Here is a 26,653-nt window from a genome sequence, read left to right as displayed (position 1 = left end):
AAGGATTCTTCATTTCACAAGAGGCTCAGCTGCATTATGCTACAGGGATTGTTAAAGAATATTCAATTATATCAAAAGATATAGGTCTTTCCTCATACTGCACATAATTTGAGTTGCTTCCCTGCTAGCTCTCAGGTTGAGGAGTGGACAGTTGAGCCATACTGATCAGGAAAGTCCCAGGTTCAGCACCACTCCTGTCCTGAGATAATTGACCAAGGGCTAGATTCTCCGATTATGCGGCTATATGAAAAATGAAAAAAAAAGAAAAATGAAAATCGCTTATTGTCACAAGTAGGCTTCAAATGAAGTTACTGTGAAAAGCCCCTAGTCGCCACATTCCAGCACCTGTTCGGGGAGGCTGGTACGGGAATTGAACCGTGCTTCTGGCCTGCCTTGGTCTGCTTTAAAAGCCAGCTCTTCAGCCCTGTGCTAAACCAGCCCCTGGTGATATAGCCCCTATATCCGCATGATCCGCCTGGTCTTATGACCAAAAAGTCGGCACCGCCCCCACACCGATGCTCCGCCCAGTGGGGGCCTAGCAGCCGTGCCGCGTAACTGGCTTCACCTGGTGATATGGATGCAAAATTGCTGGGTCCGTGGCCGCGTATGTGCACAGAGGCAGACGCGCGCGGACGCGGCCTGCCAAAAACTGCCCCTCCTGTAACCCCCCTCGCCACCCTCGGACCACCCCCTAACTGTCCCCCAGCCTCCGCTGAAGCCACCCCTGCCAGCGGAACGGCCCCCCCCCTGACTGTAGCGGCACTTTGACGCAGTCGCAGCAGGCGCCCCACACGGTCGAGGACTAGGCCCATCGGGAGCAGAGCATTGGGGGAGGGCCTCAGGTGATGTCCTGAGGCCGTGCTGATGGCGTGTAGCGTACTCCTTGAATATGCTGTTTTTGACGGCGTGGAGTATCGGAAAAATGCTCCGCCCCCGCTTCTGGCGTAAAAATGGATTCTCCAGCCAATCGCCGAACGCGATCAGAGAATCCCACGCCATATTTTCCTCAGCAACAAAGGCAATATGGTGGGGCTCAACACTGAGTTAAAAAGGGACAAAATGAACCAAGGTTCCTATTCCTGATTGCTTGTTCGTGGCTCCAAATGGAAGCTACACGAGTTAATGTTGGGTCAGGACGTGATCAATTTCATTGTGCTCCCTCCACAGTCCAATAGTCTACCAATCTATGAACACATAAGAATAGCTTTGTGGGATAAGTATTGAAAGACAATCAGTGCCTGTGGAAATGTACCACTGATGTCATTGCCTTGAATTGAAAGGGGAGTAAATTGAGGTAGGAACGATTAAGCAGCAAATGATTGTTCATCAAAATTCCCCATCTGCTCAATACACATCATGACAAAACATTCAGGTGTAATTTCATAAATAACTGAGTTAAATATAACATGGTTTTCTTCAGAAAAAAAGTATTAGGCATAACTTAATCGCTTGGTCATGCCCGGCACTGGAGGGGTTCTGGAGAGGAGTGGCGGGAGCAATATCTCAGGTGGTGAAAGTCCGTGTCAAGCCAAGCTGGGGGCTAGCAATATTTGGAGTAGTGGACGAACCGGGAGTGCAGGAGGCGAAAGAGGCCGGCATTCTGGCCTTTGCATCCCTAGTAGCCCGGCGAAGGATCTTGCTAATGTGGAAGGAGGCGAAGCCCCCCAGCCTGGAGGCCTGGATAAATGATATGGCTGGGTTCATAACGTTGGCGAGGATTAAGTTCGCCTTGAGAGGGTCTGCGCAGGGGTTCTACAGGCGGTGGCAACCGTTCCTAGACTATCTCGCGGAGCGTTAGAGGAAGATCGGTCAGCAGCAACCTTGGGGGGGAGGGGGGGGTGGAGGGGACGTCCTGGGAGGGGCGGGGGGGAGGGGGGGGAAAGGGGGGACTGCCTGGGAGGGTGGATGAGCAAGAGATAACATGAAGGGTTGGGGAAACGGGTGAGGGCCAGTGTACAAAGCTGTGTAAATATATCATTTTGCCATGTGTATATCTTGCTCTGCGCGATTTCTCGTTTTTTTTTGTTATGGGGGGGGTTATTGTTTGTAAGGGAGAAAAATTGTGTTAAAAAACTTTAATAAATATATTTTTTTAAAATAATAATAATAATAATCGCTTATTGTCACAAGTAGGCTTCAATGAAGTTACTGTGAAAAGCCCCGAATTGCCACATTCCGGCGCCTGTTCGGGACTCAACCAACAATTGTCAATGTAACATGCCATGTAATTGAAAGAATATGAATTAGTTATCCTCCTAGTTTCAGGTGGAACATAAGACCCCCACAGTGCTCCTCCATCGGGCACTCTGTCTTGTGCTGTTGCTTGTATCTTGCCCCATGTAAGCTCCATCTCTTCCACTTCTGCCACCACAGTCCTATGCCATGTTGTTTTTGACCTGCCCTAATGGCATGCAGCTGGGCACCCCTGGGAGACCACCACAAATGCCGTTCCGTCTGGTCCCCGTTTGTGGTGCTGAACGGCGCTCGCCCAAGATCTCTGAGGCAAAGGGGATGAATCCCAAAGCCTCAGGTACCTCGGGAATCTGCACGTTAGAGTGAGGCTAACTGTCTTACTCTAATATGCAGATTTGCCAAAAGGTGTTCTGCCCACAATGGGTGGGATTCACCTCGCAACGTCTTGCGAGATCGCGTTGGATCTCTCGAGGCGTTGCAGGCCGGGTAGATCCCAGGAGCAGGCTCTCCCAGCTTTCATCGGCCACACTGCGCCACTGTGCCCAGCTGCTTGTCTAGCTCAGCATAGTCATTGGATCGATTAGTTTTGGAAACGGAGAATCCCGCTGCTGGCCTACATACCCACGGCCCTTGCAGAACCCTGTTTACTCTTGCCTAAGATTTTTTTCAATTAGTTTTGTGTATTGAAAGATCAGAAAAGTAATAAAAAGATGTTTTCTATCGTATGTGAACTTTAATCCAAACATATAGTCACATTGAAAAATTCATCTGTCCTATTTTTATCACCAATAACAATTGTTTATGTTTCTGACATTGAAATCTGATAATCTGCTATTCGTTATTTTGACCTAAGTTGTGATAAATATTTACCTGTGCTTCTTTCTTCTGCCTTCACCTGCATCAAGGAATCCACGTTTAGATGTTGAGTGAAAAATACAGGAAAAGAGACAAAAGTTGGTGACAGGCAGAGAGAGAATTTGAGGAGTGTCTTAAAGGAGAAGAGAGAGGAATGAGGTTTCCAGAATCACTGATACTTTACAGTGCAGAAGGCTATTTGGCCCAGACTGCACTGGCTCTCTGAAAGAGCATTCCACCTAGTCCCACCCCCCTACCGTATCACCATAACCTTGCACATTCTTTCTTTTCAGATAGCAATCCAATTCTCTTTTGAATACCTCGATTGAATATGTCTCTATCACCTTTTCAGGAAGTCAGTGCCCTCATTGTTTCACCTTTTTCCAATTAATTTGAATCTGTGCGCTCTAGTTCTTGATTCTCTCTTGAGTGGGAACAGTTTCTCACTATTTACCCTTTCCACACCCCTCAGAATGTTGAATACCTCTTTCATATCTCCTCTCAGCCTTCGTTTCTCCAAGGAAAACAATCCCATCCTCTCCAGTCTATCCTCGTAGCTACAATTTTTTATCCCTGGAATCATTCATGTGAATTACCTTCGTACTGTCTCCAAGGCCTTCAGATCCTTCCTCAAGTATGGTACCCAGAACTGGATGCAGTACTTCAGATGTGGCCTAACTAGTGTTTCATACAAGTTCAACATAACCTCCTTACTCTTGTACTCAACACCCTATTCATAAGGCCTAAGAAACTATTTGCTTTATTAACTGCTCTCTCAATGTGCTCTGTCATTGTTTTGTTTTAAAAAAAATATTTTTTTATTCTACATTTTCACATTTTCCTTCAAAGATTTACACCCCACCCACAAACAGTAAATGGTAACAAATACAAAATCAATCCCCTTAACAATACCAATGATCCCATCCTCCCACCACCACAAACAACGGCCCACCTGTCAATATATGCATCCAATAAAACAAACCCTCCCACGGTGGAAACAGAAAACAAAGGAGTAAAAGAAAAATGAGTCCGGGACCGCCCATGGTCAACATTGACCTAAAGAGTCCACTCCCCCTCCCCCCCTACACTCAACGCCATCCAGCCTCTGAAAGAGTACCGTACACGATACCCAAGAGTTGTACACCCCCCCCCCCCCCCCCCCCAAGTCTCCAGCTCCTCCCGTCCACTGCCTCTTGTAAAACTCCTCCTCCCAACCTCGGTTCCATCCCCCCAACTTTCCACCCCGGCTAGACCACTCGGACCCTGTTCTGCCAGGCTCCGATGGCCGCAGCCCCTCCCCCACCTCACTCCCGTTCACTGGCCGGCTTAAACCGGCCAGTGTGGAGGCCCCCACCCGGGTCCCTTTCCCACTTGCCCGGCCCTAGGAAAGCCCAGAGATCCCCTTTAAGCACACACACTCCGCATATCTATCTACACCCCAAAGAGCCCTCATTTCAAGTGAAAGTCCCATCCCTTCCCTTATCCAAATATGTACAACATTGGCTCCTTTAGCCCCTACACCCGCACGCAGTGAAACAAAAAAGAAGAAAATACAGTCATGAGGTTACATCGGCACATGGACATTTCTCAATTTGTCAGTTCTGCCACAGTCCTTCTGCCTTCGCAAACTCCTCCGCTGCTTCCGCCGTTCCAAAATAAAAGTCCCTGAGCTTGTAAGTCACCCTCAGCTTCGCTGGATATACAATGCCACACCGCACCTTGCTAATGTACAGTGTCCTCTTCACCTGGTTGAAGGCAGCCCGCCTCCTCGCCAGCTCCACCGTAAAGTCCTGGTATACACGTATACCAGCTCCAGCCCACTGCACCACCCGCTTCTGCTTGGCCCAGCTCAGGACCTTCTCCTTCACCCTGTACCTACGGAAGCATAGAGTCACTGCCCTTGGCGGCTCACTCGCCTTTGGTACAGGCCTCCACGACTGATGAGCCCGATCCAGTTCATATCGGGAGGGATCCTCCCCCTCCCCCAATAGTTTTGCCAGCATTGCGGCAAAATACTCAGTCGGCTTCTGTCCTTCAACTCCTTCGGGCAGCCCCACAATCCTCAAATTCTGTCGCCTGGATCTGTTTTACAGGTCTTCAATTTTTCCTCGCAGATCCTTGTTAATGTCCAGCACCTTCCGCATCTCCTTCCCCATCGAGGCACGTTGATCACCGTGCTGCAATAACGTCTCCTCCACTTCCTTCAGCGCTTCCCCTTGCTCTCGTACCTCCGCCACTGCGCTCGCCACCGCCGTCATCACTGGGGAAATCGCCTCCTCCACCAGTGCACTCAAAGCCTCCCTCATGTCCTTCCTCACCGTCTCCATGCATTTCGCAAACTGCCTTTCGAATTCCGCAGCCATCACCTTAGTTATTCCTTCAGCCGTAAGCACTGCGGCCTCCCCTGGTGCTCCAGCCTCCATTTTCTTTACTGACCCCGCGGTGACCTTTCCACTCCCCGACGGACTTTCAGACGCTTTTTTCACGGCCGTTTTTTTGCTGGTCTTCGACATTCCCCTCCTCTGTGCTGTCTCCCGACTTTTACTGCCTTCGCTGGCCCTAGGACCGGCCGTTAACCCCCGACAATGCCGTTCCCAAACGGGAGCCCTCCAACGCGCGGCTGCCTCCCGCCCTTCCGTCACCGGAAGTCCTCGTGCTCTGTCATTGTTAATGACTTATGTACATATACGCCGAGGTCCCTCTGTTCCTGAACCTCCGTTAGAGTATTTCCCTTTATTTTATACTGTCTCTACATTTTTCCTGCCAAAATGAATTATCTCACACTTCACTGCATTGAACTTCATCTGCCATGTGTCTGCCTAATCTACCAATGTGACTATGTCTTTTTGAAGTTGAAGACTATCCTCAGTACAGTTGACAATGTTTCCAATCTTCGTATCATCTGCAACTTTTAAAATCTATGCACTGAATACTACAGTCTAGGTCATTAATATAGATCAGGAAGAGCAAGGGTCCCAATACTGATCCTCTGAACTCCAATACATATCTTCCTCCAATTTTAAAAACAACAATTTATCACTGCCCTCTGTTTCCTGTCATCAGTCAATTTTCTGTCTAAGTGCCTCCTTTCCAGTTTATTCTATGCTCTGGGACTTTGCCCACAAGTCTGTTGTGTGGCACTGTATCAAATGCCTTTTGAAAATCCATATATGCCACGGCAACAGTGTTTCCCTTATCAACATTATCTGTTACCATCTCAAAAAACTCCAGCAAGTTAGTTAAACATACCATTTTCTTAATAAATTCATGCTAGCTTTCCTTAATTATCCTGCACTTGTCCAAGTGACTATTGGTTTTGTCCTGAACTGTAGTTTCCAGGTGTTTCTCTACCACTGAAGTCAAACTGACTGGTCTGTAGTGCTGGCTCTATCCTTGCACCACTTTTTGAATGAGCCTGCAACATTTACAATTTTCTAGTCCTCCAGCATCATCACTGTATCACTGGAATTTTTGCCTGTATGCTTCGGGAACCAATTTGTATGCATCTCGAATAACCTTTTTCACTGGGTCATAGAATTTAGAGTGCAGAAGGAGGCCATTTGGCCCATCGAGTCTGCACCAGACACAAAGGCAATTTAGCATGGCCAATCCACCTAGTCTGCACATCTTTGGACTGTAGGAGGAAACCCACGCAGACACGGGGCGAACGTGCAGACTCCGCACAGACAGTGACCCAAGCCGGGAATCAAACCTGGGACCGTGGAGCTGTGAAGCAACTGTGCTAATCACTGTGCCACTGTGCCGCCCTTGATACCTAGGGTCCTGCTCTGACAAGGCTGTATAAACTTCCTGTGCCCTCCCTGTCAACTTAGCCTGCTGGGCTAATGTCTACTTCTCTTTTGGCCATTTGGGTTACTATTGTCTCGAAAGCCCGAAAGAACTTTTCTACTTCTTTCTCTTCAAAGTTTGGCAGAGCCTCTATAAACTTAAACAGATCATAAGTTATGTTCTAGGACCAGGATCCCTCCCCTGTTCTAGAAGCATCCCACCCCTTTCCAGTACCTTAAGCTGGAGGTCTTTTTCCAATTCCAGCTTCCGCATTTCCATCTCCATTTCTTTTTCCTTTTGCTGCATTTCCATTTCTCTCCATTTTTGCTGCATTTTTATTTCTCTCTGTTTTTGCTGCATTTCTTTTTTTTTAAATTTTGAGTACCCAATGCATTTTTTTTCAATTAAGGGGCAATTTAGCATGGCCAATCCACCTGTCCTGCACATCTTTGGGTTGTGGGGGCGAAACCCACGCAAACACGGGGAGAATGTGCAAACTCCACACAGACAGTGACGCAGAGCCGGGATGGAACCTGGGACCTCGACGCCGTGAGGCAGAAATGCTAACCACTGAGGCACCGTGCTGCCCTTTTTTGCTGCATTTCCAACTGTTTCATTCGTAACTGGATGTTAGCCAATTCTACAGATTGCTGATCTGGCCTAGGCTGCATTGCCTATCTTTCTTTCAAATTTAAATATTGAGCAATTGCGCCAATTACCTCTGCCTTCTTGGTTTAGCTGGTACAACCAGCTTTAATTCCTTGCCAGTTTGATGAGATGGACATTGTGAAGCTCCTCCAAATAAACCTGATATATGTCATCCACCTGGAGTAATTAGCAGTTTCCATAGCCATGTTGTTATATTACTGTAAAACTGGTGTCTCTTTATAATTTACTCTGCATCCCAAATTCGCCGTCTAACATTTCCAATCCCGGACGAGCCCCCAATTTATGTTACGACACCCTGGGTGAGTGCACAGTCAATTCCAGCCCCACAGACCCTGGAGTCCCAACATAAATTAATTAATGGATCATTTATGTTTTCCTGAGATCTTTAACCCGCGACTGTTTCAATTAGTCACCAGACACCAGATTTATAAGTAAAACATTAACAAACTGTTTATTAATAGAAAGAGGAAAAGGTGAATATATAAAGAAATAACTGGACAATGGTCTAGTCTACCTGTCTATCTAATCCCAAAAACCCGTCCCATCCTCCACCCAGATGACACAAGACAGACACAAGGAAAGGGTTGGTGAGAATTAAAAGAAATGGGAATGAAAGGGTAGGTTTGAGATGAGTCTTTGCTGCTGTGGTTGCCACCTTTGGGATGTACATTTACTCAAGAGGTTCAGGTTGGTGCTATTCATCCTTTGACCACCAGATGGTGTTTCACCCAAGAGTTCCAGGTCAATGTTCTTCTGCCCTTCTACCACCAGATGGAGCTTCTGCCTCCTTGAAATATTACTGGGCTTTAAATTTGAGAGTTTGGAGGCCTTTCGTTTGCCTGATTTCTGTGAACAAATGCCAGTGGTATTTTAAAGAATGCTCTCAGTTCAAGCTCTTCCCGGACTTCCAGACAGGGGATTAAAAGATTACCGACCTGATGAGTGGCTCCTTGTTTTCTTACTAGAGAAGTCTTCCACAAAATTGAGTGCAGTCTAACTTCTCTCTAGGAGAGCCTGCACAGGCCTGGAGGTTTTAGATATTGCCTGGCCAGAGGAGAGAGAGAGAAGCAGAGAGAGAGAGTTTGCCTTCCAGCTGCGACCTGGCTGAAACCTTCTCAGAACTGAAGACAAAATGGAGCTCTGCCGAAGACCTGTCTTCTTTCCTGAAAGTTTCTGACTAGCTTCACCAATCACAGGCAACAATAAGAGCTGGCTGAAAATCCTACATTCACAAATTGGCTGCTTCCCAAGTCTATATAATCGACATCACAGGTTCTGCCACAGAATCTAAAAGGGATGCCATGACCTGCGTTGCCAATCAGCACAGGAGTCACCAATAATGTTGCCAATTAATAATGATGCTCTTTAGAGTTGCCAGTATCAAATGATACCACCACAAGGCTTTACTGGATGTCGATCAAAGGACTACTTAACCAGTTAGTCAGTTCAAGTTCAAAGATGGTTTATTTACACACAAGGATTACTTCAACATGCAACACAAAACACTACAAGATAAATTACACCTAACAACTACAATAACCTATACTTAACTTCAGGGCAACCGGCTTGGTGCAAGTTGATAAGGCCTTTATCTTGATCACGTGGCTGGTTTGAAGAAGTGGCTCTGTCTCTGCTGGGCTCATACGTCATGTAGCGATCGTTGGTCTTGAACTTGGCTGTCTGGTCATTATGCTGCAGTTGGGCTGGCACAAGCCGGATTCAAAGGAGGCTGGCACAGGCCGGGTCCAAAAGAGACTGAAAACATGGCTGCATTGCCTTTTAACTGCCTTGAATTTTCCCCGCCCCTTTTGTGGACAGTTTCTGGGTCACTGTCAATCAATTCCTCAGGGCTCCACTCTCTGATTGGTCACATCCAATCAGGGGCTGCCACATCACTTTTGGGGTGGGCATCAGTGGCCAATCTTGGGAGGGCTCCGAGCAGGACCTCGGTGCTGCCTAGTCTGGAAGATGATGTGATGGACCTGATGGTCCCATTGTTATTTTAATCGCCTTGAATGGCCCATTTGCAGGTGTGAATTCCTGCATACTTCTGGGCTGCCGTTTGCAAAGATACAAGCTGCAGCTTGTCTGTGTCCCAAACCTGGCCATAATTCCCATCATTCTTTGCAGGTGGCCATCTCACATGACTACACCTGGTCCATCAGGACAGGGGTATTCCAGTTCTGTCTACAATCTGTTGTTTAACAGAAATCTCAAAGGCGCAGTAATGTTGTAGCAGCTAACCAGAAGACTGTAGATCAAGGCAGGCAGCAGGACAGGGATAAAAAGGGGAACACAGGGCAGGCAGACAATAGGTATTACCACAATATCCTAACAATATGCTTATTGAAGACTTTAATATTCCTCTTATGTTGGCTGCCAGTCTCTTTTCATGCTCTCTTTTTGTTTTGCTTATTTGCTTACCACTTCCCCTCTGGTCCTTCAATATTCAACCTGATTCCATATTGTATTTTATACCTTGCATCTGTCGTATGTGCACTTCTTCCTTTTCCTCTTCATTTCTATCTCTCTTGGCATCCAAGTTTCATTTGTCCTATCTTCCCACTTCAACAGAATCTACCTTGACATTGCCTGCAATACTTTTTTTGAAGTTGGCCCATTGTTCAGCCACCGGCCTTTCTGCTAACATTTGATTCCAACTCACTTGCCCAGACTCAGATTGATCCTCATCCCATCAAAGTTGGCTTTCCCCCATTTAATTACCCCTATTTTAAATTGTTCCTTGTCCTTTTCCATGGGCAACCTGAACCTTATGATACAATGGTCACTCTCCCCTCAATGCTCCCCCACTGATATGTGATCCACTTGGGCCAACTTGTTGCTCAAGGAATGAATTAGGGAGGAAATTCCAGGTAGCAGAAGGAACAGCCACCAATAGTGGAGCAGGTAAAGGAAGGTACAAATGTGAGAACTAGAGGGTTGCAGAGATCTTAACGGGCTGTGGGGTTGATGGAAATTATAGACATATAGGGCAGGATTCTCAGTTTTTGAGATTAAGTGTTGTTGTCGGGACTGAATTGCATGCGATTCGGGTTCCTGTTGGGGACACTATTCGGTAAGTGAGTCAGGACATGCAAATGGACCGGCACTTTGCCTGTGCAAATTCAGGGCAATTCCCAGCCCAGGTGAAGCTGTTTTTAAGCACTCCACTTAGCACACACTCACTGCAGCCACAAAGATGGTTCACAGAAGACCTGCCCCCTTAGGTCGGGAGTCCGAGGTGGATCCACAGCTCCATACCAGTGAGGAACAGAGGCACACCCTCTTCCCCAGGATGGGCCGCAGACCCAAGGCTGCCCTCCTGAACACCGCCTGGGGGCTGGTGGCAGAGGCAGTCAGCCTCACCAGGAGGAGTTAGCTGGTGATGTGGAGGGGTGGGGGGGGTCACTGGTGAGGCCTCTGCCATGGGAGGGGCAGAGAACCAGGGAGGGATCCAAAGGCTTCGGTGGAGAGTCCTTTGGTTGGGGTGAGCTCTGCTGATCCCCAGCTTCCTCTGCAGTGGGGGAGGAGTGCCGATACCTGGTGGGCCCTTGATTAAGCTTGGCCACACCCATCCCTTTGCTGATAGGGGTGGCATGGTGGCACAGTGGTTAGCACTGTGGTTAGCACCCAGGTCCAATTCCGACCTTGGGAAACTGTCTGTGTGGAGTTTGCACTTGCTCCCCGTGTTTGCATGGGTTTCCTCGGGTGCTCCGGTTTCCTCCCACAGTCCAAAGATGTGCAGCTTAGGTGGATTGGTCATGTTAAATTGCCCCTTAGGGTGGGGTTGCAGGAATAGGATGGGGGATTGGGCCTAGGCAGTGTGGTCATTCAAAGTGTTGGTGCAGATGGAACAAATAGCCTCCTTCTGCACTGTAGGGTTTCTATGATTCTATGACAACTGTGGCATGAGGGTGTCCAGAAGGGCGGCCTGGTTGGGCTTCCAAATGACCAGAGGCCTGCTGAGCATTTAAAGGACACAGACAGCACTCAGAAGTGTGAGCAGCCAGGAGCCTGTAAGTAGCACCAAAGGTGTGCAGGCAAAAGACATACTGCAGCAATGGTGGTCTGAGCCAGGCCACACCAATCCCGAGGGGAACACCTCGAGTCCACAGATTTGGCACCAAGTCACTCCCCAACCCTGATCCAGGCTGCTACCTGCAGCAATCCCAATAATTTTCAACTGTTTTTAGCCTCCCGCTCCCTCTCCGCATCCATGGCGCCTGGTCCCCAAATACTTGTAGCAATTTGAGCCCACATGATGTGAGAGGGTCGGAGCATCATGGAAGGACAGAGCATGAAGTGTCCAGCCCGCTAATCACATTTAAACGTATGTGAATGCTGATTTTGCATGCCCCGGCCTGTGCGGGGTGCAAGCCTCATGTTCACCACCATCGATGGACCGGAGTGTGGCACCGAAATTGGCGCCAGGCGCAAACCCCGATTTGGGCATGACGCCCAATTCTCCGCCTGATCATGATTCGCGTTCCTGCCGTTGTGAAGCAGAGAATCCAGCTCTGAGACACTTGAGGTCATGGAGGAATCTGAAAAAGGATGGGAACTTTAAAGTTGTGACATTGCCAGTCAGCTAGCATGGAGTAATGGTGGACAGAGCTTGATGTGAGCTAGTGACAGGAAGCAGATTGTTGAACCAGTTCATGCTTATGTAGGGTGGAAGATGGGAGGCCATCCAGAATAGCACTGGCATAACAAAGTTATTGTGTAGAACTCATGTGTAAAAACATAAAATATATCGTTAACTTCGATATGGCTATATAAAAATATTTCAGTAATTGTTTAGCTAGAGATAAGTACCTCTACATCCTTTGCCGATTCGGATACAGCTCTTGGCAGCTTGGGGCTATCAGGATGTTGTGGAATGAATCTACTGATGTTTTCTGTAATCCAGACTAGAACACCACTTCCAGAGCTGTATAGAAATAAATTCAATTAAATAATGGCGGCAAGAAAGGTATTTTCGAGAACTACAAGAAAATTGACTTCTACAAAATAATACTTCCACTTCAACCCTACCAACCCAGACCAGAGACACACATATCCCCAAATACCACTCATGTGGAACTGATTTAAAATTGCAGGTGCCAATGGGAGCTGTTCAAAGAGTCAAGAAAGACAAAGATCGATGGGGTTTGGAGGACAATTAAAATGAGTGAAAAAATGCCATAATTGGCTCCAGCAAGAATATTCTTACAGTTGAGAGAGAGTAAGTCAGTTAGAATCCGAGAGAGATGGAGAGAGGGAGCGAGAGAGGGGGAGGTGAAGAGCGAAAGAGAGAGATGGAGAGAAAAAGAGAGATGGAGACACAGAGAGATAGAGCGAGAGAAATATGCTGAGATAGAGCGAGATGGAGAGCGACAGAGATATGGAGAGGGAGAGATGGAGAGAGAGGGAGAGAGATATGGAGAGAGATGGAGAGAGAGAGAGAGATGAAGGGAGAGAGATGGAGAGGGAGAGAGATGGGGGAGAGAGATGGAGAGAGAGATGGAGAGAGAGAGAGATGGAGAGAGATGGAGAGAGAGGGGGAGATAGAGGGAGAGAGAGGGGGAGAGAGACGGAGAGAGGGGAAGAGGGGGACAGAGAAAGAGGGTGTGAGGGACAGAGTGTGAGGGACAGAGAGAGATAGGGAGGGACAGATAGAGATGGGGAGGTACAGAGAGAGATGAGGATGGAGAGAGATGGGGAGGGAGAGAGATGGAGAGAGTGAGATGGAGAGAGAGATGGAGGGAGAGAGGGAGAGAGAGAGAGATGGAGAGAGGGAGAGATCGAGAGAGAGGGAGAGGGGGGAGAGAGAAAGAGAGGATTGGGGAGAGAGAGTGTGAGGGACAGAGAGAGTGGGAGGGACAGAGAGAGAGAGAGGGAAGGACAGAGAGAGTTAGAGAGGGAGAGAGATGGAGACGAGAGAGAGGTATGGAGACAAGGGAGAGAGGTAGAGAGAAAAGATAAAAAATAGAGGGTGCAATTCAGCGACCCTGTTGCGCCTGGCATGGGTCCGGGCACAACACGTGAATCTCATGCAAGCCCCAAATCGGGCTCTGCTTTGAGCCGATTGTGAGTCACTCAATTCGCTCTCCCTGCATGACCTGGTGATCCAGATCTGAATATTTAAGTGAGCCTTCTGGTTAATTTACATAACTGGGCACAGGATTCACCCAGCGACTGGTACTCACCAGCTGCGTCTGGGAGACCTCGCCAGGGCGCCAGATAGTGTTGGTCCGCACAACCATAGACCAGGGGAGTTCCCCAGGCCATTTGAGAACCTTGGTGGTCAGGGACAGTGCAGGGTAGCATCCTGGCACACCCCCTGGCAACCAGGCACCTTGGCATTGCGAGTCTGGCACCCTGGCAGTGCTATACTTGCACTGCAGGGTGCTTGATGCACTGCCAGGGTGCCATGCTGCCAGGCTGGCAGTAAGGGTCCCAAGATGGCACTGCCAGGGGTCGGGCCCGGTGGGGGTGGGGGGGGGGGGGTGGGATGTTGCCTTGTACAGATGGGGTGGGGAGGGGTTCCCAGGGACTTCCCCAAGATACGGTGGGAGGTGGGAGAGGGGGAGAAGGAGATCAGGGTTGCTGGACAAAATGGCACCCAGATTTGTAAAGAGGAAATCACTAAGTGCAACCAAGGTGGCATTGCCAAAGTGCCAGGCTGGCAGTGCCAAGGTAACCAGGTGCTGGGGGAGTGCCAGGATACCACCATGCCCTGTCCCTGATCACCGGGGGGGGGGGGGGGGGGGGGGGGGGTTTCAGCTCCTCAGTGACACCCCGTTCCCTGATGTGTCATCACGACTGGTTCACGACTTTGTGAACCAGTACCAAACAGTGCCCGGTTGAGGCCTCACTGGCAAGGCCGGTGAATGGCAGGCCTTGGGAGTATTGGGAAAGCGAATATTTAAATAAGCCTAATGAATCATTTAAATACGCATGCCTGGATCTTGCCCAGAGAGAGCAAGGTCCAGATCACGATGCGCCATGAGATTCCATTGAATCTTGCAAGATGCTTTGAGCCGTCACAAATCTCGATACAAGCCTCTCGCAAGATACAATGGCCTCGTTCCAACACCAAGTCAGGCACAACAAAACTGCTGAATCACGCCCATGGTTATTGTGCATAGCAACAATAATTCCACAGACTAAGAGAGCAAGAATTTGGCCAGAGCAGGAACATTGAGAAGAAGGTAATTGGCAAATGAAATAAGGACGACAAGAGGAAATCTTTTTTATGCAGCAAGTGGTTAGGATCTGGAATGCACTGTCTGCAAATATGGTGGAGACACTTATGGCTTTCAAAACTGAATTAATAAGTATCTGAAACAAAAATAATGCAGGGCTATGGGAAAAGGGAGAAGTCTTAGGACCGGGTGAGTTGCTCTTGGAGAGTACATACATGGACACAATGGGCCAAATGCCACCTTGCTGTGTTGTAACCATTTCATGATTCTATGACTAAGTCATGCCAGCTTCAAACACTATATAGAAGACAGGATCTTAAGCTGTACTACACATAAATAGCATGTGATTCAGAGAGAAGAACACTTGGAAATAGGGATGTATTACTTCCATGGACTAAAAGGCTGTGGAAACTGATGATGTTGTGCCAAAAGACAACTTCCATCTGAATCTCTTGGAACAATGTTAATGACACAGTGCAGCCCAGGGAAAACACTGTAAACCATTCAAATTTTACAAAAATAATCCCTTGTTTCAAATCTGTTGGCATGCCAAAATATAAGCTGACATAAGCTTTGCCTCATACCTTTCCTCTGCAATGGGCACCAAAATCTGTTTAGATGCAGGCTGCGTTTCTCCTGGATCAGAACAGATGCCTGCAATTGAAACACCCTAAATTAGATTAGGATGAGAAGAGAAATAGTACTTTGCTTTGTCTCTAATTTATCTGTGTAATAGGTATGCTGCAAGGCGTTTCTTAAAAGTGATACAAAAAAGCATGTTACAACAAAAATAAGAGATACAAACATTATCCCTGCCGCTAGCTATAAGACCACCATTTGCAATTTTTAAAAAAATTATTTCATGGAATGTGAGTGTCACTGACAAAGCCAGCATTTGTTGCGCATCCTTAATTTCCCTTGTGAAGATGTCAGCAAGCGCCTTCTTGATCAGCTGCAATCCATGTGCTGTAGGTCCACAGTGCTGTTAGAAAGGGAGTTCCAGAATCTTGACCCAGTGAAGGCATAGCAAGATAGTTCTAAGTCATGATGGCGTGTGACGTGGAGAGGAACTTGCAGATGGTGGTGTTCCTCAGCATCTGCTACCCATGTCTTTCTAGGTGATAGAGATCACGGGTTTGAAAGTATAGTTGAAGAAGCCTTGGTGAGTTGCTGCTGTGCATCTTGTGGATACTGCATACTGCTGCCGCTATGTGTCATTATTGGACGGAATGAATGTTTAAAGTGGTGGATGGAGTGCTGATCAGCAAGCTGATTAATCCTGGATTGTGTTGAGTTTCTTGAATGTGTTGGTGGTAATCCACACAAATGGAGAGTACTCCATCACACTCCTGATGGATGCCTCATAGGTGGTGGGCAAGCTTTGGAGGTCAAAAGGTGAGGTATTCACCAGAGTTCCCAGAATCTGACCTGCTCTTTTAGCCACATTATTTATATGGCTGGTCCAGTTTAGTTTCTGGTCAGTGGTAACCTCCAGGATGTTGATGGTGGGGAATCCAGTGACGGTAATGCCATTGAGAGTCAAGGCAAAATTGTTAGATTCTCTCTGTTGGGGGATGGTCATTGCCTGGTGTGGTGTGACTATTTCTTGCCACTTATCGTTCCCAAACCTAAATGTTCTCCAGGTCTTGCTGTACGTGGGTATGCTCTTGCTGCATATAGGTATGGACTGCTTCGGTGTCTGAACACTGTGGAATCATCAGCGAACATCACCACTTCTGACATTATGATGGAAGGAAGGTCATTGATGAAGCAGCTGAAGATGGTTGAGCCTAGGACACCACCATGAGAAACTCCCCCAGCGATGTCTTGGGGCTGGGGTGGTTGGCATCCACCATTTGTGGAATGGATGACTCCAAGCAGTGAAAAGTTTTCCCATTGGCTTCAACATTGTTTTGGCTTCTTAATGCAACATTGGATCAATGTATCAAGAGCTTTTGTATCAAGAGCAGTCATGCTCACCTCACCTTTTGAATTCAGCAATGTTATCCATGTTTGGATCAAGGCTGTAATCAAGTCAGGAGCCTAGTAGCCTTAGCGGAACCCAAACTTAGCATCAGTGAACAGGTTACTGTCATGTAAGTGCTGCTTGATAGCACTGTCGATGCCCCCTTCCATCACATTGTTGATGATCGACAGTAGACTGATGGGGCAGTAATTGGCTGGATTGGGTTTGTCCTGCTTTTTGTGGACAGGGCATACCTGGGTAGATGTTGGGTTGATGCCAGGATTGTACCTGCACTGAAACAGCCTGATTAGGAGCACAACATATCTTTGAGCACAAGTCTTCAGTGCTATTGCCAGAATATTGTCAGGGCCCATAGCCTTTGCAGGATCCAGTGCTTTAGCCGTTTCTTGTTATCATGTGGAGTGAATCGAATTGGCTGAATACTGACATCTGTGATGCTGGGAACCTCACAAGGAGATTGAGACGGATCAACCACTCAACACTTTTGGCTGAAGATGGTTGCAAATGTGTCAGCCTTGTCTTTTGCAATAAGGTGCAGGGCTCCCCCATCATTGAGGGTTGAAGTATATGTGTAGTCTCCTCCAGTTTGGATTTCATGCTATATGCACAGGAATCAGATTTCTTCAAGAAGCAAGTCCTTTAGCCCATTCAAACACCAGCACTTATGTGCATAATTTGAATTATTTTTCTGTCGATTTGTCTCCAGATCTGAAAATCAGGTGTAAATTTCTGTACTTAACTAATGGCTCTCCCATCACATTGCTGATGAACTATTGGAGGAATTAAGAACAATCATTAAATAAAAATAATGGCCACATTTTACAATGGGAGATCCTGCAAAAATGTTTAATCAAATGTAACAGGTAGTTAGTTAATGAAATGAGTTTGGTAATTTAAAAAATTGCATTCAACAAATCTATTCAGAATTTGGCAGTAACTGTGCAGGACATTCGATCAATAAAAATAGAAACTATGGGCTGGATACTCCATTTCAGCGGCTAAGTGCTAGCTGAAACAGAGAATTTGTGGGCGTTTTACGACGCCAAAATCGGCGCCGAACCCTCAGCGATTCCGGGACTGGTGAGAGGCTAGCAGTGGTGCCGGGTGAAACTCCCAGCTCCCGTGTCAAAAACGGCCGGGGAATGGCCGGGTCCATGGCCGGGCATGTGCACACCGACGACCTGCAGCGGTCACGCCGTACAACATGGCGCCGGCCATGCACGGACCCGACCCGCCAAATGCGACCACAGGCCAGCCCCTGACCACGTTCGGCTACCTCCCACCAGTCCCCCAACCCTCACAGAAGCAACCCCCCTCCCCCCACCGCCCCCGCCCGGCAGCCCGCAGCCGTCACGCCGGGTTCCCAACTGCTCAGACCACATGTCAACCGCGCGGTCGGAAACTCGGCCTATCGGGGACGGAGCATCTCGGGAGGGCCTTCCGATGATGCGCCAACGCCACTTCAACGCCGTGCAGCGCACAACACGATGATGCCATTTCGAAGGTGCCGGAGACTCAAAAACCGGCACCAAACCGGCGCTGCCCCCGATTTGGTCGTCGGAAGGGATTCTCCACCCGGTCGGCAATTACAATATTGACATCGGGCAACGGAGAATTCCGCCCATTATATTTCAAGGAGATGTGAATTTATGGAATAAATGAAAAGAAATAAAACATTTTCCCCAAAATTAATTAAGTAGACTAATTGGGAGATTTGATCAAACAATTACAATAAAATCTATTGTTGAAAAAATATATAAAGATCCACAAATCAAATATGGCAATTCAAAATGCATTAATGAAGTGGAAAGAGTGACGGTTATAAAATTGGGCCAATTAAAAAAATATATATTTAAGCTGTGCTGGGTAGTTATATTTTTAAATCAATATTTTAAATTACTTGTTGCGATGAGCTCTCCACACTGTGCTGCCAAATATCTCTCTTTTCCCCTCATTCAGTAACATCTTAACCATCAGTCCCTCTTACCTGCTGTAATGCTGCCCTGAATCCTGCTATCATTATTGCTTCAAGCTGGCCAACAAAGATCAAGCTATGGGGATAAGTGAAAAATAAACCAAGCTCCAAGCTTTAGAGGAACTAAACTGAGCAATTGGCAACACTAGAGCGAGATGATTACCTTGATTAAAAGCACCCAGTGAGAGGCAAGGTCTGAGTGTCCAAAGGTGTGAAGGGATGTGGCCAATGGACATGGATCAAAAGATGATAGGATATTATAGGCTCCAGAGTACATGAACTCCAGATCATCTGACAAAACACTGGCAAGGAGAGGCATCTAGAATGAGTTCATGACTGGGGATTAGAGGGAGGAAGGAAGAACAGGGTCACATGGACAGGCAGACCACAGTTCCCAGTGTGACCCTTGCTAAGTATGGGAAGGACAGAACTGGAGTAGGTCCTGGTGTAGGATTCTTAGTACTCTTCCAGGATGATGGATGGATGGATGGGAACAGGTTACTCAGTGACCCGAGGCAGGTTGCAAAACTCAACAAATTAGCACATCACAGCGATGGTTCCAATTCACTATGTGGGGGTGGTGCAGAATTTAAGTTGTATAGACTTGTTTGTAATCATGTTACACTCACTTTCTACATCTTGCATGCTTCATTTTCAATAATATGTCAAAAGACATGTGCTATGCATTACTGAACATGATCAGAATATGAAGAAATAAGGAAATAATGGGCACGGAAGACAGATTTTGAAATTAAATGTATACCTTTAACTTCATCACGAAAGCAACAGTTTTTCAATAGACAGCAACTTTGAGTTTGGAAATAAATAAGGTACACCCACAGAAGATGATTCTTACTGTTATGAAGGGACTGTTTGAGCTCTCTATAGTAGGATATCATGTAAAGTTGAGCATAACTGTACATAATAGGTCACATAATCGGAGTATGATAGCACCACTAAAGGATCAATAATAATATGTTGCAGACACTCACTCGTGTGAATGTAACTTAAATTTGGATGGACTCACCTGGTTCATTTTTAGATGACGCTTGTTCTGTCTTTTCAACTTTCACTGTTTTCTAATTTGGAAATGGAAACAGAAGACTAGTTGTAAGAGTGAGAATTGAATTTTAAACCAATTGTTGATTGATAAATAATCATTAAATTAACAGTAGGCACACGTTTTAAAAACTGCTAAAAAATCAATTAAAAAACAGAAGCAATACATGCATTCTTCAATTCTGACTGAGTTGCTGGCCAACAACTCCTCAAACCCAGAAATGGTGAACTAGACAATATTTAATCCCAGCTGAAAATTGTTCATATTATTTATAATTCCAGTTGAGTTGGGTTATTCCTTAATCGCTCTCAAGAGATCTACCTGCATAGAATATATGGAAAATTGGAGATAAAAGGGGCGTTCCTGGAGAATTTATTTTTAAGAAGAAATTACAGCTCAAATGGACTCTTCCCCAGAAGCTATTCTGGACCATCTGACTACTAATAGAATGGGAATATTTAGAGAAGCCATCATTTCCATAATCCCGTGAAAAAATGAATATTTTGTTCAATGTGTCTTTTACTGGCACAAACTGATGTGGAACTCACCATAACAACGGGTACTTGAGACAAATATTATAGATGCATTTAAGAGAAAGCTAAGAGTGAGAGAGAGAGGAATACAAGGTTATGCTGCTAGGCTTAGGTGAAGAGGGGCAAATGGAGGCTCGTGTGGAATATATACACTTCCATTGGTCAGGTGGAATAAATGGTCTGTTTCTGTGCTGTTTATTTTACGTAAAGCAATTCTGTCAGTTTATGCAGCTAAGGTTTAGGTACAAGCAAGGTACATCTAGTAGTGGGTGAGTGAAATCTGTAAATGTAATGTGAGAGTCAATGATTGAGTTGAAGACCTTATTGAAAACCTTCTATCAGGCAGAAGATACAGAAGTCTGAAGACCCCCACATCCAGACATAGAAACAGCTTCTTCCCCACAGCAACGAGACTCCTCAATGACTCTCCCTCGGACTGATCTGTTCCCTGTAAGAACATTATTCACGATGCCCTATGCTGCTCTTGTTCATGTCGTATTTGCTTTGTTTGGCCCTTGTTCCGCACTGTAACAAATTACTTACTTGCCGAGGTACGTGTACTTCTTCACAGTCACTGTAACTATCTTTTATTCTTTTCTGTCTCCTGTGTACATACTGTGTACGTTCCTTTGGTCGCAGGAAAATACTTTTCACTGTACTTTGGTACATGTGACAATAAATCAATCAATCAATCAATCAAATCAAATCAAATTTGATATGAAATGAAATGAAAATCGCTTATTGTCACAAGTAGGCTTCAAATGAAGTTACTGTGAAAAGCTCCTAGTCGCCACATTCCAGCACCTGTATGCATTAGCAGTTGTGCGATACTTTGACTTGCCTACAAAAGGTTGCCAACCAACATTTCGGACACAACTCTGTCTCTTACCTCTTTCAGTCCCTCTGTGAGCTGAGAGTCAGCCCCAGATACAGTCTCAAGATGTTTGACGGGCTGAGATGGTTGTGGGGCAACTTTTGCTATCCAGGTAAACATCCTGTTTTAGGGGCAAACAGAGGTAAATCAGAAAGCCAAAATTATGATTTTATAATCATAGGTTGTAAATAGGTATGAGGTTATAAGTAGAGTATGATATTGTAACCACATTAATGCATCAGTATATGATCATACAACCATTAAGATATAAAGCAGACTTATCTTCAGCCCTGGACTTGAGTGAAAATAACTGTCACTTTCCTTGCTTTCAAGTAGCATGCCCACTAAAGAATTAGGGGAGATCCAGAATTGGAACAATGGGGGTTCATAGAGGGAGGAGAAATGCTAAAATGTGAACACGGAATAAAATACCCACCGACTCTTGAGTGGCACAACTGAGAATATTGGCTACAGAATAGTGGGACAATAAATGCCATGGACGTGCAACAGGATGGCTCGAGTGCAAAGTGTTAGAAAATGTTTTTGGAGAAATTCTCCACCAGGACAAGTGTGCAGAAATAAGAAAGCCCAGTGAAACCCATAAGTAGAAGCTAGGTTACACTGGGTCCCAGTCAACTTTGGCGCTTCCCAGTCAGCTTTGTAAGGGGTGGAGCCTGCACCTGCCCAATACAAGGCCAATAACATCGAGAGAACATTGAGGACTAGGAATCCCAGTATCCCTGCTTCCCTAGCTCAAAAGAGACCCAGCACATTATTGGAAGCTGCTATACACGGTAGCACAGTGGTTAACACTGTTGCTTCAAAGCGCCAGGGTCCCAGGTTTGATTCTCAGCTTGGGCTCCTGTCTGTGCTTAGTCTGCATGTTCTCCCCGCGTCTGTGTGGGTTTCCTCCGGGTATTCCAGTTTCCTCCCACAAGTCCCGAAAGACGTACTGTTAGGTAATTTGGACATTCTGAATTCTCCCTCTGTGTACCCGAACAGGCACCGGAATGTGGTGATTAGGGGCTTTTCACAGTAACTTCACTGCAGTATTAATAGTGGAAGCCTACTTGTGACAATAAAGGTTATTATTATTATTACCTGGCCAAATGGGGTGTACTGTTCTCCAGATGCATAAGTGGTCCTTATGGGGTTGACGCAAGAAAGGAAAGTATCCTGACCACTGAAAAAAGTTAGATGCTTGAGAAGGAACCTTATGATGCCATACAGAAAGTAAACCAGGGGAAATAATTTCAGCTGTTGAAGGTAGCAGAACACAGTTGGAAAATTTAGGAAAAGGACAATTGGGGAAAATTTAGGAGAAGTTGGTGATTTGGAAGGATCGGATTGCATACACTGCGGCCAAAACAACAAATTGCACTTCTATAGTCCCTTTAAAGTAATATGTCCCAAGGCAATTCACATACATAAAGGTGTTTAAAAGTGAAAATACCCATATTATAATAAACACTGACTATATAACAATGAACAGATTGGACAAAAATGAATATCAAGTCCATGAAAATCCATGGAATTTTTTCCAGTCTCTCAATGAAACTTTACACTTTTTTTCTGAGGGTTCTGCTGATCGCCCAAAAAGGTATCAACAGGAGATTAAACTGGATAACCCCCCAAAAAAGTCACAAAAATCACGATGCATGATGAACACACTACAATGCTGGCAGTATGTGAATTTCACACTCTCATATGTCTGGGTTCTGGATCAAAGTGAATAATCCTTACTGTCCAATAGGCAGGTTTTGATTGTCATGGTGAGGCAAAATGCAACTGGCACAGAGGTCTGCTGTGGAATGAAGGAACCATGACTACCGCCAGGAAGACAAGCATTCACCTGCACTGCCATCCAGGACCAGCGTGGCAGTCAGGGTGCCAGGCTGGCAGTGCCAAGGTGTCCATGTGCCAGAAGGAGAGACAGAGTGCTACTTGAGAGACCTACCCCACGTGCTGTTACACTTGTGTTATGGGCCAGGGTTTAGAGAATCCCAAAGTGTATCATGGAGTTCACCTGACCCACAACTTTTAATAGATTGTGGTATGGGGAGCACACGGCCCACTCTACAGGTGTGGTACAGCAGAAATGGGAAAGTAATTTTTAAAGCAAAACAAAGTTTATTCTATGAACTCAAGTTAACCTTTTTAAAACATACAGTGAACATCTTAGCAACCATTAATTCAAATACAACCCCCAAAGACTACAACACTAAGTAATCCTTTAAGCTTTCCTTTTTAACATCCATACGACTTTAAAAAAAAACCTTTATCAGAAGCACATCAGGTTAAAGTCACTACTGAAAACATTTATAATTCTGAATTCACCAAATGATCAAGAGATAGTCTTTTGATGGCAGAGAGAACAGCAGTACACCTGCTTGGTCTGGCTTCAGCTCCAACACTGAAAACGAAACTAAACACACCCTGCAGCCTGCTCAAAAATGAAAGTAAAAAGCTGACAGACAGCCCAGCTCCACCCACTCTCTGACATCACTGCAGTAGTAAGCACCCATTTCTTAAAGTTACTCTCACTACAGATATTTATATACACACCCATTTATAAATACCCATTTCTTAAAGGCACTCTCACATGACACTTGGTCCACATTCGTGTGGACCAGTACTAAATGGCGCCCTGGTGATGGTTCCCAGGTGTGGCCGTTGAATCCCTGTCACCAGGAGAATCCGGTGAATGTATATTTAAATGAGCCGTGCAGGCACACCCAGTGAGCGCGAGATCCAGATCGCGACGGCTCTCAAGATTCTTTAAATCTCGTGAGACATTTCAAGCATTGCAAATCTTGCGAGAAGCCTCTCATGAGATTCAATGGCCCCGGTCCTGACACCAAGTTGAGTGCGACGAGGCCGCTGAATTGCGCCCAAAATGGTGACGCCGGGACTGAATCACTTGCGGTTCGCGTTCCCATTAGGGGCGCTATTCAGGGAGCAATTCAGGACATGCTAATAGGCCACCACGTGAATCTAGAGCAATTCCCACTCCCCCCGGCATCTGATTCGCTGGGGCCAGACCAGCTGGAGCTGTTTCTACACTCCCCGCACACTCTTGTTCCAGCCAAGAAAATGGCACGGAGGAGACCAGCCCTGGGGTTGTCCGAGTTGGACCGCGATCGAATGGTTGATGATGTAGAGGAGAGGCAGGACACCTTCTTCCCCAGAGTGGGCAGGAAGCCTGCTGTCCTGCACCGGGCCTGGGAAGAGGTGGCAGAGGCGGTGAGTGCTGGCATGTATCACCAGAAGGACCGACACACGATTCCAGAAGAAGAGGAATAACCTCCTTAGGGCAGCTCGGGTGAGTCACCACCTCTGTCCCCTGGAAAATTCCTGTCCTTCACTCCGCACATCACCCCCTCACTCCCCTGGAGGTTAACCAAAATCCACTTGTCTGCATCTCCCTTACATCCCACCCTGCACCTAACCCCTGGAATGTCCTCTTTGGCCAGGTGCCTTGCACATACATGCCATTAGCTACAGAGTCCCACCGTAGAACTCACCTACATGTGTCTCACCGTGTCCTTTATGCGTCCCATAGGACAAAGCAGCCCATAGAATCCCTACAGTGCAGAAGGAGGTCAGTTGGCCCATCGCGTCTACACAGACTCTCTGAAAGTGCACCCTTCCTAGGCCCACTGACCCGTCCTATCGCTGTAACCCATAATCCCACCTAACCTTTGGACACTAAGGGACAATTTAGAATGGCCTATCCACATAACTTGCACATCTTTGGACTGTGGGAGGAAACCAGAGCACCCGGAGGAAACCCACGCAGAGAGGGAGAAAATGTGAAAATTTCACACAGTCACCCAAGGTTGGAATTGAACCCGGGTCCCTGGCACTGTGAGGCAGCAGTGCCAACCACTGTGCCACCGTACCGCCATAATCGGAGGGAGCATGAGAAAACCGTCAGGGGCATCCCAGACCTCAGAGTACAGGCCCCTGCAGAGCAGAGGGTGCTGGATTTAGCCAGAGAGGTCAATGAGAGGGCTATCTCCGAAGTGGAGATCGGCAAGCAGCAATAAAGGGAGTCCTGATGCAAAATAATGTCCCTATAGCAAGTAACCTGCTGTCACCTGCCCCCTCCAGCATCACAGCTACTATCACCTTGTTGGAGCATTTTATTGATGAGTCTCCTGGGTCACCTACTTGTGCGTACTTCACATATGCTGCAGCACATCAGGTGGAGGTGGGAAGTCCAGAGGGAGCAGGAAGTCGGAGGGCTGCCCGATCCCAGGAGTCCGGACAGGTATCACGCTCCTGGAAAGTATGACCCCATCATTGGTACAGATGCAGACATAGAGCCAGGATTTACAGGAAGGGGTGTCGCCAATTTTCCAGCGCCTGCAGGTGCAGCTGGAGGAGTCTAATCACCTTCAGGCACAGGAGATTGTGACAACAACGTGTGGAACCCAGGCCAACACATGGGCGTCTGCAGTGGAAACCTTGGGTCACAAAGTCAGAGCCATGGGTCAAGATGTCCAAGGCTTGGGGCACACTGTGTGGTCGATGGCTGAGAAACTGGACAGAGGCGCTCACTCACAGCCAGACATGTACCCGGCCCACATGGAAATTACTGCAGTGCTCCAGTGCTTGGCCCAGTCACAAAGGGTCATGGCTGAGGGGATCGAGAGCATTGGCTGGGTGCTGACTGACCTGGGCCAGGCATAGAGGGACATGTTAGAGGCACAGAGGGAAATGGCACAATACCAGAGGGGCATTACCAAGGCAGTGAGGGACACAGCTCACTCACTGAGGGATGTGTTCCTGTCTCAGAGCTCCATGGTTGAGGGTATTGAGACCCTGGTTCAGCCAAGGGTGAGCCTCCAGGACTGACAGCGCCGGGTGAAGGTGGAGCCTCCAGAGCTCACTCCGGCCTCACCTCCATCCCATGGAGTATCCCTGGGGCCATCAATCACGCTGATGGAAGAGGACGTTATGAGACCAATACCAGTGCCACCCGCAGGGGAGGTGCTGGAACATCTTACTGCTTCTGAATCCCCCCCCCCCCAACTGACACTGGCGCATCTCATGGGCAGCAGGCAGAACAAGGTGGCACATCGTCACCTGTGACACCCGAAAGTCAGCCAGACACATCCAGGTCAAGGCCCATCAGAGGACGGCCATCAAAGCATCTAAGGTCAGAGGGCAGAAAACGCAGCAAGTCACCTCCACGTCTGATGTGCTGTCTGGGGTTACACCCAAGACAAGAAAGTTAGACACCCGTTAAGTTGACACGGGTGCAACACTAAGGTGAGTGTTAGAGGTCAGGGCACATCAATCATATAGTCACCATTAAACACTTTTTCACCAACATTCCAACCTGCCTCAATTCCCTTTCTGAAGTGGTTCAGGGATGGGCTGGACTGGGTGTAGAGGGTGTGCTGTGTGGGAGTGTGTGGCACAATGGTTGAGTGGGGGGTGTTAGAGGATGAACGTCCCACCTGGGGTCACCCTCAGAGAGGTGGCAGGGAATGGGACCAGGCGTATGAGGGTGCCTTGTATAA

At 47.1% G+C, this 26,653-nt stretch overlaps 1 protein-coding gene across 1 annotated transcript in view; it reads right to left on the bottom strand.

Moving 5' to 3' along the window:
- The window catches only part of LOC140430804 (cyclic nucleotide-gated channel beta-1-like), a 332,757-nt gene that overhangs the window by 285,880 nt on the left and 20,224 nt on the right, over positions 1-26,653 (bottom strand). The window contains exons 2-6 of the mRNA XM_072518510.1: positions 21,138-21,243; positions 19,683-19,734; positions 15,278-15,347; positions 12,322-12,436; positions 3,064-3,088 (exon numbers count right to left, since the gene is read on the bottom strand). Of these exons, the coding sequence (XP_072374611.1) occupies positions 3,064-3,088; positions 12,322-12,436; positions 15,278-15,347; positions 19,683-19,734; positions 21,138-21,242 (367 nt within the window). The 5' untranslated portion in view covers position 21,243. The remainder of the gene's footprint in view (positions 1-3,063; positions 3,089-12,321; positions 12,437-15,277; positions 15,348-19,682; positions 19,735-21,137; positions 21,244-26,653) is intronic.

This window comes from Scyliorhinus torazame, chromosome 10 (assembly GCF_047496885.1).
Source record: "Scyliorhinus torazame isolate Kashiwa2021f chromosome 10, sScyTor2.1, whole genome shotgun sequence".
NCBI lineage: Eukaryota > Metazoa > Chordata > Chondrichthyes > Carcharhiniformes > Scyliorhinidae > Scyliorhinus > Scyliorhinus torazame.
The sequence above is the reverse complement of the archived record's forward strand: the minus strand, read 5'-3'. Positions and strand labels throughout refer to the sequence as shown.